General features: G+C 41.7%; 1 protein-coding gene across 1 annotated transcript in view; it reads left to right on the forward strand.

Moving 5' to 3' along the window:
• The window catches only part of LOC125240103 (ATP-citrate synthase), a 62,251-nt gene that overhangs the window by 18,356 nt on the left and 25,638 nt on the right, over positions 1 to 18,257 (forward strand). Inside the window, 12 exon segments of the mRNA XM_048147949.1 lie at positions 1,992 to 2,097; positions 4,578 to 4,763; positions 6,631 to 6,744; positions 7,626 to 7,705; positions 8,461 to 8,561; positions 8,564 to 8,718; positions 9,887 to 9,977; positions 10,880 to 11,001; positions 13,273 to 13,430; positions 14,608 to 14,770; positions 15,960 to 16,127; positions 16,819 to 16,942. Of these exon segments, the coding sequence (XP_048003906.1) occupies positions 1,992 to 2,097; positions 4,578 to 4,763; positions 6,631 to 6,744; positions 7,626 to 7,705; positions 8,461 to 8,561; positions 8,564 to 8,718; positions 9,887 to 9,977; positions 10,880 to 11,001; positions 13,273 to 13,430; positions 14,608 to 14,770; positions 15,960 to 16,127; positions 16,819 to 16,942 (1,568 nt within the window).

Raw genomic sequence — 18,257 nt, forward strand, 5'->3', positions numbered from 1 at the left:
TGTAAAAGAAGTTTACAAACACTTCACATTGACAGTTCAGCTCTTCAAAAATAAACTTTCATACGGATCATCGTTGGCTGCTTCAAGTATAGTCGTTCGCGACATATTTAGAAGAGCTTTAGGTCTCCATTTTACAAGTTCTATCACTTCTAACAGTGCATGCTTTATTTGACGTTCATATGCGCATTGTAATATGCCTACTTGAAAAATAAATATTTCATTTTCATTTTTTCATTTGCTTGAGTGAGAAGCGTTTACAATGGTAACACCTAACGTAAGTGCCAATAGAAAAGTAAAATAATATAAACATCATATAATCGAAAGCTGTCCTATTGCATTCGATTATATCAATTGCTGATAAGATTAGTGCGTGATCACTGATTATGAATCATTGAAGTAAATTGGTTTGTTTACATTACTTGACGTTAAATGAACGGGACGAGCCAATACGATACCTCAGAAAAGTAAAAAAGACTAGAACCCGGGGCTCACTCCGCGAGTCTACCGCCGCGCTACAAGTACCTACATGCCGGTGGCCGCGAGTTCGCGGCCCATTTACTGGTGACGGCCTTCGCGCGGCCCAATAGGATTCAATGTCGGCTGCTCGCGTGCATTATTAATGTAGGTAAGAATTTAAAATGGCGGCATTTTGTGAACATCAATGGAGTGAGCCTTCTGTACTTGTACTTATATATTTTGTGCTAGAACTTAGTTTCGCTATGCGTACCTGCGTATGCCGTCATACAAAGTTGCGATTGCCTGAATGCACATTACTGTGAAGCATGCGACTATTGCAATCACTGTAACAATTAGTATTAATTATCGCCTATACGCAACTATCAACAATTGGGAAGGCTAATGAAAGTTATAAACGTCACAACCGAAGTTTGTCGTTCAGGGTCGAATTGTGTTGTGCCTTCTAATGCATAGAATACATTGAGAATAGAATAGAATAAACATTTATTCGTGAACACAGGCAAGACAAAATACACATAATAACATACATACATACATACACGCCTGTATCCCATAAAGGGGTAGGCAGAACACATGAAACTACTAAAGCTTCAGTGCCACTCTTGGCAAATAAGGGGTTGAAAGAAAACGAAACTGTGACATTGCAGTGACAGGTTGCCAGCCTCTCGCCTACGCCACAATTTAACCCATATCCCATAGTCGCCTTCTACGACACCCACGGGAGGAAAGGGGGTGGTGAAATTCTTAACCCGTCACCACACAGGCAACGCAGCAAAAAGGAACGAAGTGCCACGAAATGGCCTCATCTCAGCGTGTTGCTGGTGACTTCCAGCGCTGATCTTCCGATGAGACCATCAAGTGAGAAAGATTCACGGAGGGTACCAGACAGAAGAAATACAAATCAATCAATTGAGAGATACACAGGGTTGCCAAAAATAACGTTATTAATTTATTACCTTATCAGTGGCCCACTCTAATGCTTTTAGTTGTGCTTCGCCATACATAGCTCTACCTTCAGAAGACTCGCCATTTTACTTGTTGCTTGCTAAGGATATGGGCGAGTCTTGCTTCCATTAGCATATCAGCCGCCTTCAATTTTCCCTTAGTCGCCTTAATACGACACCCACGGGACGAGATGGACACTTACTTACTTCCGATGGTGCTACAACCCTTTTTTTATGGGATAAGAGGCAAACGAGCAGACAGGTCGCCTGATGGTAAGCGATCACCGCCGCCCATCGACACCCGAAACATTTATGGGTCGGCCCTTTCCATTATCTTCCTCCGGTTGTCGCGATCTCTGTCAACCCTTCTCCAGTTGGTATATTTTCCTCATTCTCCTAAGGTCCTCTTACACACAGTTAAGCCACATTTTCCGAGGTTTAGCCTAGGCCTGTTTTGGTTGTGATGTCCACCTGGTCATAATTTTAGGACACTATTTATGTGCTATTTAGCTCCTACTTTTTTTGGCTAATGTTGAACATTGAATTAAACATTGCACGTTTTCGTTTCAGGCACATAGCGTCAGGGACAGCGTTGGTGCCATGCCGGTTCGCCACCTTCGAGCAAAACACCGTGTGGGAGGATGAGCTCGGCAAGAACCCATGGCTCTCTAAAGAGGTATGTATCTTATTCCAACTTTAATACCCACAAAATTAAAATTAAAAAAACCGGCCAAGAGCGTGTCGGGCCACGCTCAGTGTATGGTTCCGTAGTTTTCCGTATTTTTCTCAAAAACTACTGAACCTATCAAGTTCAAAACAATTTTCCTAGAAATTCTATATAAAGTTCTACTTTTGTGATTTTTTTTCATAATTTTTAAACATATGGTTCAAAAGTTTGAGGGGGGGGAACACTTTTTTTTTCCTTTAGGAGCGATTATTTCCGAAAATATTAATATTATCAAAAAACGATCTTAGTAAACCCTTACTCATTTTTAAATACCTATCCAACAATATATCACACGTTGGGGTTGGAATGAAAAAAAATCAGCCCCCACTTTACATGTAGGGGGGGTACCCTAATAAAACATTTTTTTCCATTTTTTATTTTTGTACTTTGTTGGCGTGATTGATATTGATATACATATTGATACCAAATTTCAGCTTTCTAGTGCTAACGGTTACTGAGATTATCCGCGGACGGACGGACGGACGGACGGACAGACAGACATGGCGAAACTATAAGGGTTCCTAGTTGACTACGGAACCCTAAAAAGAACCCCGACATAGTCGACCGATTTTCACGAAACATGGCTAAGAACACTCCGGACTAATTCAGCTTTAAAAAAAAAAAACAAAATCTAAATCGGTTCATCCGCTCGGGAGCTACGATGCTACAGGCAGACACACACACATACCGACAAACAGACAGATAGACACGTCAAACTTATAACACCCCGTCGTTTTTGCGTCGGGGGTTAAAAATGTTTCAAGAAAGTTTTTTGTTTACCTCTGCCATCGATTCTAATACTGTATGTATTCCCATGTCCATTCCATTCCATTTCTGAGGTTGAGTAATAAAGATATCAAATCAAAAATCAAAATAATTTATTCAGCAAATAGGCCACAGGGGCACTTTTACACGTCAAATGTACATATTTAGAAAATATTTAAAATTGAATTGAAATTACAATTGATAAGTACTACTAATTCTAAGTTCTAATTAAAGTATAACTTTGCTACAATTAATTAGAGATGTAGAAGGTCTCTAAATGTCGAATTACAACTAAGAACTACACTAAATATAAAAAGTACAAATAAAAAAAGTCTAAAATTACTTTAGAGGTGCAAATTACTCTAAATGTCACAACTGAAGATAAAATGTATACTTAATCTAATTCTCCTTAGAGATGTATAGGGATAATTAGTATTGTATTTTCTAATGATTGGGAGCCCCATGAAACAAGAAATAGGCGTCATCGACTAATAATGCTATTAAAAAATGTATCGACGGGACAGGCCGTGGAATGCTCCTATTGTTACCCTCATTAAAAAGTATTAATGAAGATATGAAATAATGGTTCTTGTGTTGGATTATTGTACTATGAAGGAATACTAAGACATAGTTAAAATATACTCCATATCTATACAAATTCCTATAAAAAATATGATTGGATCGTAAAAGTTTTATTGACTAATATAAAAGTGTGTATTTGCGTCACATCACAATTTATTATTTGACTTATCCAGATGCGCCCAGTATAGTCGCCATCTGTCGGTTTAGCACAACTTTCGCTTTGATGCGCGAGCCCATACTAGAAGTCGCGCTGGACGCGCGATAACCTAAGCTGTGCTAGACCGACCGCCAGATGTATTTATGCGTTTGGAGTGGTACAATACACATAGTTTCATCTCTGAGCCCTCATTTCTTTAATGTATTTCACATAAGTTTAACCTCTTGAACGCTACATCTATCGCGGCGTGTCATAGTAAACCCTAATCATAGATCAAATCAAACTATTTTCTCATAGAAAATATTTTAACTTGTATTTTTTAAGTAGTTTCAATTATAATATAAACATTAAATAAATGTCATACAAAGAAAAAATGACTAATGCCTCCAAGTGTTCCAAGCTGGATTCTAACCAGCGTACTCCGTTAACTGGACGGATACCTCAACCACTCGGCCATCGGTACACGAAAGCAAGGGTCGAAATTTTCAAGTACCGCCATCTCTGAGGTAGAACCGAAACTAGTTCGACCTCCTAACTGCATAATATTGCGTTTATTTAATGTTCGTAAGCCTTGTCGGAATGCACAAAGGTTGATGCTGGGCCGCGACACAGTATAATAAAGAGTACTATCGTACAGTATGGCCACTCCCGCTCCCCGCTGAAAACGCCGCACACCCCCTCTCGGTTACCTCACAGTTACCGCCTGTCAAAAACGTGAACAGTCAACCTGTCAGATCTTACTCATACAAGCATGGTACGCGTTCACCTACACGAGCTTAGAATGTGTGCTAGGAACGCGCCTCTTTCATATATTTGATCGTCAGTGTCCGAGGTGTGGCCGCGTGCGTCATTTCATTTCATTTGACGTCTTTGGCGGCCAAAGAGTTAAATCAACACCGTATTAACAATAGCTCATTGTCCACAGCAACTGGTGGTGAAGCCCGACCAGCTGATCAAGCGTCGCGGCAAGCTCGGCCTAGTCGGCGTGAACAAGTCCGCGGGCGATGTGCGCCGCTGGCTCAGCGAGCACATGGGCAAGGAACAAGCCGTCGGCGCCGCCGTGGGGAAGCTCAGGCACTTCATCGTGGAGCCCTTCGTGAAACACGACGCGGTATGTAGTGAGGTGTAGCGCGGCTGGTGATGGCTCAGCGTCAGCGAGCACATGGGCAAGGAGAAGCCGTCGGCGCCGCGTGGGGAAGCTCAGGCACTTCATCGTGGAGCGCTTCGTGAAACACGACGCGGTATGTAGTGAGGTGTACGTGATGGCTCAGCGTCCTCAGCGAGCACATGGGCAAGGAGCGAGCCGTCGGCGCCGCCGTGGGGAAGCTCAGGCACTTCATCGTGGAGCCCTTCGTGAAACACGACGCGGTATGTAGTGAGGTGTAGCGCGGCTGGTGATGGCTCAGCGTCCTCAGCGAGCACATGGGCAAGGAGCAGGCCGTCGGGGCCGCCGTGGGGAAGCTCAGGCACTTCATCGTGGAGCCCTTCGTGAAACACGACGCGGTATGTAGTGAGGTGTAGCGCGGCTGGTGATGGCTCAGCGTCCTCAGCGAGCACATGGGCAAGGAGCGAGCCGTCGGCGCCGCCGTGGGGAAGCTCAGGCACTTCATCGTGGAGCCCTTCGTGAAACACGACGCGGTATGTAGTGAGGTGTAGCGCGGCTGGTGATGGCTCAGCGTCCTCAGCGAGCACATGGGCAAGGAGCAGGCCGTCGGGGCCGCCGTGGGGAAGCTCAGGCACTTCATCGTGGAGCCCTTCGTGAAACACGACGCGGTATGTAGTGAGGTGTAGCGCGGCTGGTGATGGCTCAGCGTCCTCAGCGAGCACATGGGCAAGGAGCAGGCCGTTGGGGCCGCCGTGGGGAAGCTCAGGCACTTCATCGTGGAGCCCTTCGTGAAACACGACGCGGTATGTAGTGAGGTGTAGCGCGGCTGGTGATGGCTCAGCGTCCTCAGCGAGCACATGGGTAAGGAACAAGCCGTCGGCGCCGCCGTGGGGAAGCTCAGGCACTTCATCGTGGAGCCTTCGTTTCGTGAGCGTTTCGTGAGCGATTGTGCCATTCGGCTAGCCACCCAGGTGATGGCTCAGCGTCCTCAGCGAGCACATGGGCAAGGAGCAGGCCGTCGGCGCCGCCGTGGGGAAGCTCAGGCACTTCATCGTGGAGCCCTTCGTGAAACACGACGCGGTTAGTAGCTTGTTTACTCTCGTATTGGGTTCGCAGTTTGATGAGGCAGCCAATATAGGCACTGGTCCCACCGCGAGGTGTTAATGTTAAGCTATGGCCTATAAAAACGATCAATAGATAAGCACTCTCGTGCAAATAAAAGAGACACGGCGATATTGGTATAGTATGAATTTTCTGAGATGAACTTTTCGCTTTAGCCGTAATCTGTTAAACAAATGCCTTTGTGTCTATTGTTCACGGCGGCTAGCTCCCGTTTAAACGGCACGTGCTATAGTCTCAGTGTAGTTAAAAAGCAACATGATAGCAATAAGGTTCAAATTTATTAAACAGTTTGCAGTATGCAGGTAACTTTTTTTGAAGATGACAAAACGTGTTATCTCCGAAAGGGCTTACAAAATTCATACTATAGCTTACCGCTAGGCGAGTAACTATAAACATCGCCGTGTTTCTTTTATTTACAGAAAATTAAATTAAATTAAATCATTTATTTCAGGCAACTTTAGTCCATAGGTACACACAACACATTAGGAATATGGGCCAAAATGTCAAAACTGAGGTTTAAAAGTTTTTAAGCCTGTGTCGAAAGATGGCAGTCTATGCACTGTGATTACACATTTTACTTTGACAGTAACTCTTTATTTTCTTCCAGTTAGCCTTTCTGACATGTTTGTATGAAAATTTAATGAGCTTAAGAGTTTTGAATGATTCACGGTTATTTTCATTAGACTAAAGGTAATCACGGTCTATATCCCGGCCAATATAAGTCTAATTTAATGAGCTTTTTTATTTTCAGAACGAGGAGATGTACATCTGCATACAGTCAGGCAGACGGACAGACACGATCCTGTTCCACCACCAAGGCGGCGTGGACGTCGGCGATGTGGACGCTCTGGCCGTCAGGCTCGAGGTGAGACAAATGAAAACAGACAGACAAACACACAGACTCGTACCAGAAGGGTACCTTTTGATACGAACCCTAATTATGGCCTTGTAAGGCTCAGAACAATTTTTACGATTTCGGATTTGGAAATTTCTTTTATTTCTTTAAGATTTGAAAATTTGATCTTACTTTGTACTTACACAAGTTCGCCAGATATCGCGGTGTCGATTTTTCGCGTACCGCTTTAACAACTTTCGGGGGGTCTTTTAAGCCTTATTGTTTTAAGACGCTCATTAAGCAAGTGCCCACTCTTTTTTTTGTATGCTCGTAGACTAAGATCTTCGTTTAAAATCTTTTTGACGGTGTTCCTACTGACACCCATCTGCAAAGCTATCAACTTCTGTTTTCGGACAGGATTTCTTGCTATACGGGCCTTGATCGCTTTGATCACTGCTGGTGTTCTTACGGAGCGAGGCCGGCCAGTTCTTTTTTTGTCCTCACCACTAGAGACTTCATTGTACCTATCAATAGTACGGTACACCAAACCTAAGCGTTATATTTAATTTTTTGAGCAACTTGAAAATGGTACATGGCGAGTGCCCACAGCGGTGCAACGCTAAAACAGCTATTCGGTTTTCTTTTAATGTCCACTCCATCGTGAGCAATCGCAGCAAATGACTGTTTTTTGTTTTAAAATAATTGTCAAACATTCAAAAATGGAATCCAAAAACATTTTCTTAAAATTATGTTCTAAATTTAAAAATAAGGTGCCAGTGACAAAATTTTAGGACCGACTAAGTATTATACATAGTAGTGTGACCACTTAAAAACACAAATCAAAATATATGTTAAAAATAATTTGATTTGTTCCCATAGTTGCGTAATACTTAATTGTTTTTGTGTTACAGGTAGCGGTAGACACATTCCCCACCGGTGAAGAAATCGACAGGACCCTGCTCAAAAACATCAAGTCAGCGTCCACCAAAAGGTAAAAATCATTGCAAACGATTATTTTATTCAACTAGGGAACAAATCAAATTATTTTATTGAATATTTTTTGATTTGTTCTTTTTTCATGTAGTCACACTAATTGCTCGCCCTTAGAGTTGGTCAAAAGGCGCCTAGCCTTATCAGAGATAACATACACTAGAGAAATTTCGTCGGGTACCACGGCGGGCGTGTGGTCTAGTGGTAAAGACGTTAGCCGCGTAAGCTGAAGACCCGGGTTCGATTCCCGGCTCGGCCTATCTCGCTCGGCTCGGCTCGGATGTCTATTTCAATTTATAATTATTTTATTGTTAATTATTGAGGTTACCAACCATGGCTACGAATCGGTAATGATTTAGTCTCATTTTGTAACCGGTTACAACGCGGGATTATTTTTCCCGTTTCGAAGCCGGTTACCAAACGTGGTGACAATTCGGTAATGGGAAAGTCCCAATATGAAGCCAATTATGATTTGGGATTTTTTTTTCCGTTTCGAAGAAAAATAAAACCGCCTTCAAAAATAAGCGCTTTACAAAACACGGAGAAACTAAAAAGCAAAAAATAATAAACCTTTGAATTCAGAATTCTTATCGGATTGCAATAATATAACCAAATCAATTATTTTTGGAGTCGGTACCAGCCCTGTTCCTCGTCTTGCTATTGCCTGTTTGCCCCACCCAACCATACGCAGGCTGGCCTATGACGGTATGATAATGGTAAATTTCCAGTTATCATTTTCTTATTATATAATTCCAGGATACTGACGACCTTCATCCTCTCCCTATACCGCGTATACGTGGACCTCTACTTCACATACATGGAGATCAACCCCATCGTCATCACCAACGAACGCATCTACCTCTAGACTTGGCCGCCAAGCTCGACCAGACGGCGGACTTCATCTGTGCCAAGAACTGGGGCACAATCACCTTCCCCCCTCCGTTTGGACGCGATGCGTACCCTGAGGAAGCCCATATCGCGGATCTGGATGCTAAGAGTGGTGCTAGTCTTAAGGTGAGAGGTTTTTGATGCTAAGAAGTTGGGTTTAGAGTGATAATAATGCAATATTTCGAGTTTTTTTGGATTCCGGAGGTGAGGTTTACTCCTGAATTGTCTAAATTAGTCAAAATACCAATCAACGACACTCAAAAACTCTCAAGTAAGTATATGTTGACTTCTTCTGTGCCAATAATTGGGGCACAATCACCTTCACCCCTCCGTTTGGACGCGATGCGTACCCTGAGGAAGCTCATATCGCGGATCTGGATGCTAAGAGTGGTGCTAGTCTTAAGGTGAGTCTAAGAAGAGTGTTTTAAATGCTGTAAAACTGGACAGGGAGTGATAATACTGCAATATGTCGAGATTTTTTTGTTTCTTTAAGTAAGTTTTACACCAATCGCTTTTGGATTGTTACAATCGTCTAAATAAAATAATATACCTATGAATGACTTTCAAAAACTCTCGTGTGAGTATATAAACTGTCTCTTTAGTGATGTAAAGCGATTGCCAGCGATGCCAAGTATCTTTTTCGATTTCAACCGCGCAACACATTGAAAAATTGGTAATTTTTTTTTTAAAGATGAACTAATTTCTATGATTATATACAGTTTATTAGTGTAATAAGTGAGTTGAGGTATATAGAACAACACTATTTATTAAAACAACCAACTAAAGACAGATAAACTCAGGGGAATAAGAAATATTGTGAGAAAACCGGAATAACCCCAATTTATGGATGGCTTCGTAAAAACTAATGCCATATCTTAAGAGCTGGTTGACAAACACATGACTCAAAGATAATAATTATGCCAATATTCATCGAAATGGTAACTTTGTATAGCCTAATTTGACAGCTGCTAACACCATTAACAAATTCTTTATTTACATGAACATATTTGTATAAGAAACTAAGCCTAAACCTAAAAGCTAGCTAATGTCTAAAATAGACCTTTGAGGCATTTTACCAAGGATACTGGCGACATTTCCTCGCTGTATGGCGATGCTGATACGTTGTGCGAGGAAGTCGCCAGCTCTTCGGTCACCAGTTACCTCAACCAGACGCTTCGCGATTTCTGTGAACAACTTGTTCGCGCTGGGACCCCATGGACCTAGGGTTTCTACGCCAAAAGGTATTCTTTGCCGAGACTTAGCTTAATTAGTAACCTATATGTTTTGTTTCCAGTTGACGATACTGAACAAGTCGGGTCGTATTTGGACCATGGTGGCGGGCGGCGGTGCCTCTGTCGTGTACACCGACACCATTTGCGAGCTGGGTACGTTACTAAAGGCTATCTATACTCTGTCAAACAAGTCTGTCAGTAAATAAGAACAAAGAAAACTATATGCATCCTTTTCTTTAGTGTGCTAGAGAAAAAGATACCTATAGTTTTCTTTGTTCTTATTTACTGACAGACTTGTTTGACAGAGTTTATATTATATTACTTTGACAGAGTGATTTTAGATAAAACACAGTTTTCTGTGTTATATCTGAAATCACTGTTTTTTTATTATTATTATAAATGGGCTTACTCTTGGCCACAGACTAGCCAAAGGCAAAGACGTGGCCTACGATGGAGTGAGCTCGCCGAGAAGATGCCTGTTCACTCTGGATTTGAAGGTTGCCGGGTTATATGAGCTCGGAAATATAGCCTCTATGTTCAGTATAGTAGTAGGACCGTACAGAAAGGAATGTTTACGTGAAACGGACGTTTGAAATTCAACAGATCGCTTAAATTTTCAATGCGATTAGTTTCAGCGATTCAGCGAATAATCTTTATCCCTTTCGGCTATTTAGCTAGTCAAAATTCAATTATAACGTGCTCTCTAAGTTAAAAAATTATAAGTAAGTAAAGTAAGTAAGTAAACACTTTATTGTACAAGAAAAGAATAAAACACATAATATTTAAAATAAAAAGTTTCAGCACAAAGGCGAACTTATCCCTTTAAGGGATCTCTTCCAGTTAACCTTTGAGCATTTGAGGGAGAATTTGAGACGGTAGACATCCACATAATCATCATCATCATCATTGTCGGGAGGAAACTCGCATACATTCACAAAAAAATCAAAAATGTTTGAGATGTCCTCAATTCGCAATGGATCAGCGTGGGAACACACTTTTGCGTATAAAAGTAGGTTCAATATACTTTTTTTTAAATTATAAATTGTATATTTTAGGCGGTGCCGCCGAGTTGGCCAACTATGGAGAATACTCTGGCGCGCCCACGGAGTCTCAGACAGCGGACTACGCGAAGACCATCTTCAGCCTCATGTGCCGAGAGAAGCACCCCAACGGGAAGGTACGTGCCACATCTGGGCTGAACATGGTTGACCTAGTATAGGTACTTAGCGACCACATACGCCTCAATAGAATTTCAACTTTAGAAGAGGGCATTTTCGCGAAAAAAGATTCAAACTTTTTTTTTCTAAAATAGGTCAATTTAATGTTTTTCCTACCCAAAATAACGAGCCCTTTCGATCCTATTAGGCGGAAAAAAACATCCCAAATTAAATTTTTCCCATTCGTTACTATTTTTCAAACACTTTGTGAGGCGATTACAAAGTGGAAAGTATGCAAAATAATAGAAAATGGGACCATTTTTTTGTCTCTCGTTTTTTATCCTAGATCGAAAGGGCTCGTGATTCTGAGTAGGAAAAACATAAAATTTACCTAGCTACCTTAAATAGTACATTACATCAGAGGCCGGGAAAATGAGGATTTCCGGCCAAGTGGGTATATACGGCCGAGCGAGCGTGCGAGCGAGGCCGGATAGGGATACGAGGCCGGGAATCCGTTTTCACGCCGAGGCATGTATAGTGCTTTTCTCAAACATACAATGAAATAAAAAAAAATGATCTGAAGGACAATATTTTATTTATTAAGTGACAAAATACAAATACACTCAAACGTCAAGTGTGACAAGTATCCAGGTCACACAAAAATTAAAAAAAAAGTGACATGACAGTACTGACAGCTTACTTAAAAAAGTTACTTTGCAGGCCTAGGCCTAAAAAATAATATGAAATCCCTTTACAGTCCTCTCGAGTTGTTGCGCCCAAAAAGCGATACTTCCCAGCCCATTTTAAGGAACGTAAAGACAATATTTCATTGCATGTTTGAGAAAATATTATTTTGTTCGTGCAATATCTTAATTTACATTTATAGCGCAAATATGAGGTAACTTTTCGCCCTGTGCTGGTAAATTGAAAAATGTTCACCGTACATTATTACCTGAACTACAAAATAGTACATTTCGTTATAAGTGCGAGAAGTATGTCATTATTTCACGAGTCCCGAGGCAAATCTCGGGACGAGTGAAGAATGACATTCTCGCACGTGTGACGAACGACGTTTTTTAATACAGTTGCGAAAAAACACTACTACTTACTTACAACGAAATAAAACAATCCGAACTGTCAATTTTCCCATGGACATTGACGGATTATTTGACAATTCCATTTTAATTTAATCGATCCATTTATGCCCCGACACATTGCAAATAACGTAAAATAATTATGACAAATCGCGTAACATATTGAGGTTTTTTGAACGTGCATTAAGTTAAAACATGGTAGACGCCTCTACTTTGACAGTAGAAGACGCGTTTCGTTCCAATCATGTTCTGTTTACACGACTCATTATGACCGATTTTTCAAAGTATAAACCATTTTATAAATTATGTTTAGTATGACTAAAAGTAAACAATTACATATGAAATATTAACGTTTTAAATATTAATCACTTAATAGTATGTTTATAGTTTTATTCTGTCTTAGTAAACTAGACTAATATGAAAACAGCTCGGTACGGTAAGTAGTCGTAAAATGGAACGTATAAACTTTTTACGCACTAGTTCGTAAAATACAACTTCTCGCACGCTAAACAGCCAAAAAACAGGCACTTTTTGAGCAACTGTATTAAAAAAATTTTTTTGGCTGATTCTTCTCGCGAAAATGCCCAAGTACGGTTTAAGGTGAATGTTCGATTAGTCAGTAAACAATAGTCCGTTTTACTGCTCAGCCACGACATTGGTCTAAGCGCGACAGCGGTGAGCGGCGGCCATACATTGGAGCGAGACACAGCGATGGGACTTTTCATTCGCACGTAAGGCTGTCGCTCACCGCTGTCGCGCTTAGACCAATGTCGTGGCTGTTAGGCACTTTTGAGTGCGTGCAATGAATTGTATTGGTTCGAAAGTCACGTGATTTGACAAAGCTAATGAATATTCGTAAAATTATTAAATATACCCTGACTTGTACTATACTATAATAATTATTTTGGTTCTATTACAGGCCTAAAAATAAGTCAAGAGTGCAAAATAAAAAGTGTAATCGACATATTTTTTGTCCCGCTTTTTTACACCATTGCTGTGCCATTGCATTGAACTGAAAGGGACCGCCTGTCAAAAAACGCGAACAGTCAACCTGTCATATCTCACTCATACAAGCATAGTACGTGTTCACCTACACGAGCTTAGAATGTGTGCTAGGCTAGGAACGCGCCTCATTCATATATTTGATCGCCAGTGTCCGAGATGTGACTTGAGTGACAGATTTCTTTTTTTTTTCAGGTCCTGATCATCGGTGGCGGTATTGCCAACTTCACAAACGTGGCTGACACCTTCCGTGGCATCATCACAGCCATCGACACATACAAGGACGCCCTCATCCAGTACAACATCACCATCTTCGTGAGGAGAGGAGGCCCCAACTACCAAGAGGGACTTAGGTATGTTCAAAGACATGTAACTCCGTATAGACGGATAAAGTTTAAGAAAAAAACGTACCTCAAAGGCCTAGAGAAAAAGATACGGTGGCCTAGATGGCATTACACCTTTGGGGGACGCTCGGCTAGATGGCGCTAATATTAATATTTGACATTTTAACACATATCAAGCTAACAATATGGGCCAAATTGTCTAAACTGAGGTTTAAAAGTTTTAAGCTTGTGTCGAGAGATGGCAGTCTATGCACTGTGATTACACATTTTACTTTTACAGTAACTCTCTATAATATTCGATTTTCTTTGGTATGTTTTAGTTTAAATAAAAAACCTTTAGGAAATTTTCTCTTGAAAATTTCTAACGTTGTCACTGTTGCCGAATGGCCGAGTGGTCTAGGTGTCGATCTGGTAAACAGTGTATTGTTACGATGCCAACTCTGAACACAGAATACCACAGTCATGTTTTTTTTATGGCGTTATTTCGAATTAAGTATAGTTAGGTACCGTGTCTCTTTGAAAAAAACATTAATATTGGGCATTGACGACCGGTCTGGCTCAGTCGGTAGTGACCCTGCCTGCTAAGCCGCGGTCCTGGGTGCGAATCCCGGTAGGGGCATTTATTTGTGTGATGAACACAGATATTTGTTCCTGTCATGGATATTTTCTATGTATATAAGTATGTATTTATCTATTTAAGTATGTAGTGTATGTATTTAAGGCGACTGTGGGATATGGGTTAAATTGTGGCGTAGGCGAGAGGCTGGCAACCTGTCACTGCAATGTCACAGTTTCGTTTTCTTTCAACCCCTTATTTGCCAAGAGTGGCACTGAAACCTGAGTAGTTTCATGTGCTCTGCCTACCCCTACATGGGACACAGGCGTGATTGTATGTATGTATGTATGTATATCGTCGCTTAGCACCCATAATACAAGTTTTGCTTAGTTTGGGGCTAAGTTGATCTGTGTAAGGTGTCCCCAATATTTATTTATTTACATGACTATTTTTATGGAAAAAAATTGCTTTTAGAGTATTTGAACTTGATTTAGTAGTTGTACCTTTCTCGTAGTCGACACGGTTTTCATCCTGTGCTACCAATATTTTCGCCAGAAAAATGTCTTAACTACAGTTACCACTATTATGTACCCTTTTGTATTAATTTCATAAACATTTTTTTTTCACCAGACAAATGCGCGAAGTCGGCCACCGTCTTCGCATTCCCCTGTACGTGTTTGGACCCGAAGCCAACATGACTTCCATCGTTGGGTTGGCGCTGGGCCACTCGCCCATCCCCAAGGAGCACCAGTTGGACTACGCGCCCAAACAGCTGCCCAAACCCACACCTTGCGTAAGTTGACCGTTTTACATACAGTTTTAGGCACTGGTCCCATCGCGAGCTAGTAAGCTATGACCTATCGGCTATAAAAACGAACAAAAGATAATCACTCCCGTGTAAATAAAAGAGACACGGCGATTTTTATAGTTACTCGCCCAGCGGTGAGCTATCAATATCGCCGTGTCTCTTTTATGCGCACGTTAGTTCTTATCTTTTGTTCATTTTTGTAGCCGATAGCTCATAGCATACTAGCTCGCGGTGCCGGTGAGATCAGTGCCATAAGTCACTCTCTCAGTCCTAAGGAGCACCAGCTCGACTACGCGCCCAAACAGCTGCCCAAACCCACTATTTGCTTAAGCATGCTTTACATATGGGGTCGAATTATGTTGGAATAATATTCCACCACTGCTTCTTGCTGTCCACTTAAAGTCAACTTATGCAGTAACTTACAAGAAGCAAGACCAGGTTCGAACTCCGTTAGTATTTAATAGGCCTCTGCATGTTACAAACCCAACTATTGTCGGATTAGCTCCCATGGGCCACTCTCTCATTACTAAGGAGCACCAGTTGGACTACGCGCCTAAACAGCTGCCCACACCTTGCGTAAGCATACTTTACATATGGGGTCGAATTATGTTGGAATAATATTCCGCCATCACTACTTGCCGCATTTTAAGTTCTCGCGTAAATTGATAATGATTTTAAAGGGAAGATATTATAGAGTATTGCCACTTTTTAATTTATACTTTTTTTGTAAGCTGTTTACACTCAAACATGTAAAATAAGACCAGCGTGCCTAGCAAACTAGTGCCTATCAAGTCACTGCGTCTTTTTCGCACCTTTAGTACGATAGTGACCGACGCGATTCAATAAGAGGTACACTCAAAGGTTATGACAGATGGCGCCACCTTATTAGTCCATTGCACACATAAAGAATTTCATACTCTAACATAAATGAATGACAGTGATATGCCTAGGCACTTGCACAGGCGCCGCCTGTCGGGATAAAATGTCAGTGTGCCGTCTCATTCAAAAAGCGAAAAGCTTTATCACACTAGTGTGCTAAACCACCAGGTTCGAATCCCGGTAGAAATTGTCTAATTTATTAAAATGTGAGTTTGTTTAGTAAAACGTCACACAGTCACAAATAGAATCAATTTACTCACTTCGTGTCTAACTTTTTTATCTAATTTTTTTACAGCCCAAGCCCAAAATCGAGCTTCCCGAGCTGACCCACAAACTGTTGGACCTCGTGTGCTCCCAATCGCCCACGCGTGGGGAGTTGGGACAACCGCTCTCTACCGCCAAGCCTCTCTTCAGTGACCGCACCAAGGCCATCATCTGGGGCATGCAGAACCGCGCTATCCAGGTAACTACTCATGTTTGTCTCCATTAAATGAATACAATACGATACATACTAAAATATACAGAAAGGTCCTTATGCTTGAAGTGCATTAAGGAACTTTCCTGCTGGAATTCGCCCTCTCGCTCAGGCGCATTTTGGAGCAAACGTACTGAAATGAAACCTGCTTAACCCTTAGATGCATGATGATATATATATGCATCATATCTTTGAAAGCTGAAAGCCTGTGGCTCAATATCCACCACCTACCTCTGGTGTTTCGGGTGTCCATGGGCGGCGGTGATCGCTTGATGATTGATCGATGGCGCCACAAAAAATGCCTTGTTGCCACCGATTATTTGTAGATTGGCATTAAGTGTCAATTCCGAGCCGTAAATCTATGTCAAAAGTGACACTTAACGCCATCTACAAGTATAATCGAAAGCTACAAGACATTTTTTTTGTGGCGCCATCTATGTGTGGTGAAGTGTAAGCGCGGTCTTAGGCGGTCGCATTTTAATGTATGGGATGGTATGATCTTGTTATATACTCTGTCAACCAAGTCTGTCAGTAAATAAGAACAAAGAAAACTATATGCATCCTTTTCTTTAGGGTGCTAGAGAAAAGGTTACCTATAGTTTTCTTAGTTCTTATTTACTGACAAATTTGTTTGACAGAATATATTTAATTTATGATATAACTAATTTTTGTTTCTCAGGGGATGTTGGACTTCGACTACATCTGCCGTCGCGCGGAGCCGTCCGTAGTAGCCATCGTGTACCCGTTCACCGCTGACCATAAACAGAAGTACTACTTCGGCAACAAGGAAGTCTTCATCCCTGGTGAGCCCACTGTCCATCTGATGATACACGACTAGTATGACCACATCAGGGTATGTAGCCGAATGGCACAAACGCTCACGAAACGAATCACTCGTAGATATCTATCTCTATCGCTCTTGCGTATTGGCGCGACAGAGCCAGACTACCTTTCGCGGTGTTTCGTTTTGCGTCGCAGAAATGCCATTCGGCTACGGGGCCTGCTCGGTGAATCCACTGTCCTTCTAATGGTACAAGACTAGTATGACTACATCTGCCGCCGCGCGGAGCCTTCCGTCGTAGCTATTGTGTTTACCGCGGACCACAAGCAGAAGTACTACTTCGGCAACAAGGAAGTCTTCATCCCTGGTGAGTTGTATTTTATTTCAAAATCCCTGCGGGAAGTCAGTTCAATTATTATGTGTATGTATGTATAAACTCTTTATTGTACAAAACACAACACAAATATGACAGGATAGACAGTACAAAGGCGAACTTATCCCTTTAAGGGATTTCTTCCAGCTAACCTCTGAGTCGGTGAAATGTGATGTGTAGTCTATTATTACTATCTGCAAGGTACAGTGTAGCTGTATTTCAGAATTTATCCATGCAATTTTGCAGCTCACTGTTCGAAGGAGTCGTTCTGATTGTTACAAATACATGTACAGTCACCGGCATAAATAAGTGATGATTTCTGTACCTTGTCGCTTTTAATCATTTGACAACTTCGTATGACATTTCAAACAAGATGTTAATATGACAAGGTACAGAAATCATCACTTATTTGTGCCGGTGACTGTAATCTTATAGAATGTAAAACACTAACGCAGACAGCAGTTGTAATATAATCCATAATCTTAAAGAAAAGCTGACGAAATGAAGGCAGGATCAGTCATTCGCCGTTTTGCTTTTTTTTTAATCTACGTGGACTTATGCCGCACATTTTGGCGACTATACTAATGTCACATCTCGGACACTGGCGATCAAATATATGAAAGAGGCGCGTTCCTAGCACACATTCTAAGCTCTTGTAGGTGAACGCGTAGCATGCTTGTGTGAGTGAGATATGACAAGTCGACTGTTCGCGTTTTTGACAGGCGGTAACTGTGGGGTAGCCGAGAGGGGGTGAGCGGCACTTTCAGCGGGGAGCGGGAGTGGCCATACTGAACGATAGTACTCTTTATTATACTGTGCTAATGTGTGGACGCTACCATGTACTAATGTAGTGAAGTCTAGTCAGAGACCCACTTGGTCGGTTACCATAAGGGCGATGTACATCCTTATAAGCGTATCCTGTCACAACTGTATAACGGGGAGTGCTTCGAGGAATTGTTCAGAT

The sequence above is a fragment of the Leguminivora glycinivorella genome, chromosome 26 (assembly GCF_023078275.1).
Source record: "Leguminivora glycinivorella isolate SPB_JAAS2020 chromosome 26, LegGlyc_1.1, whole genome shotgun sequence".
NCBI classification, from domain to species: domain Eukaryota; kingdom Metazoa; phylum Arthropoda; class Insecta; order Lepidoptera; family Tortricidae; genus Leguminivora; species Leguminivora glycinivorella.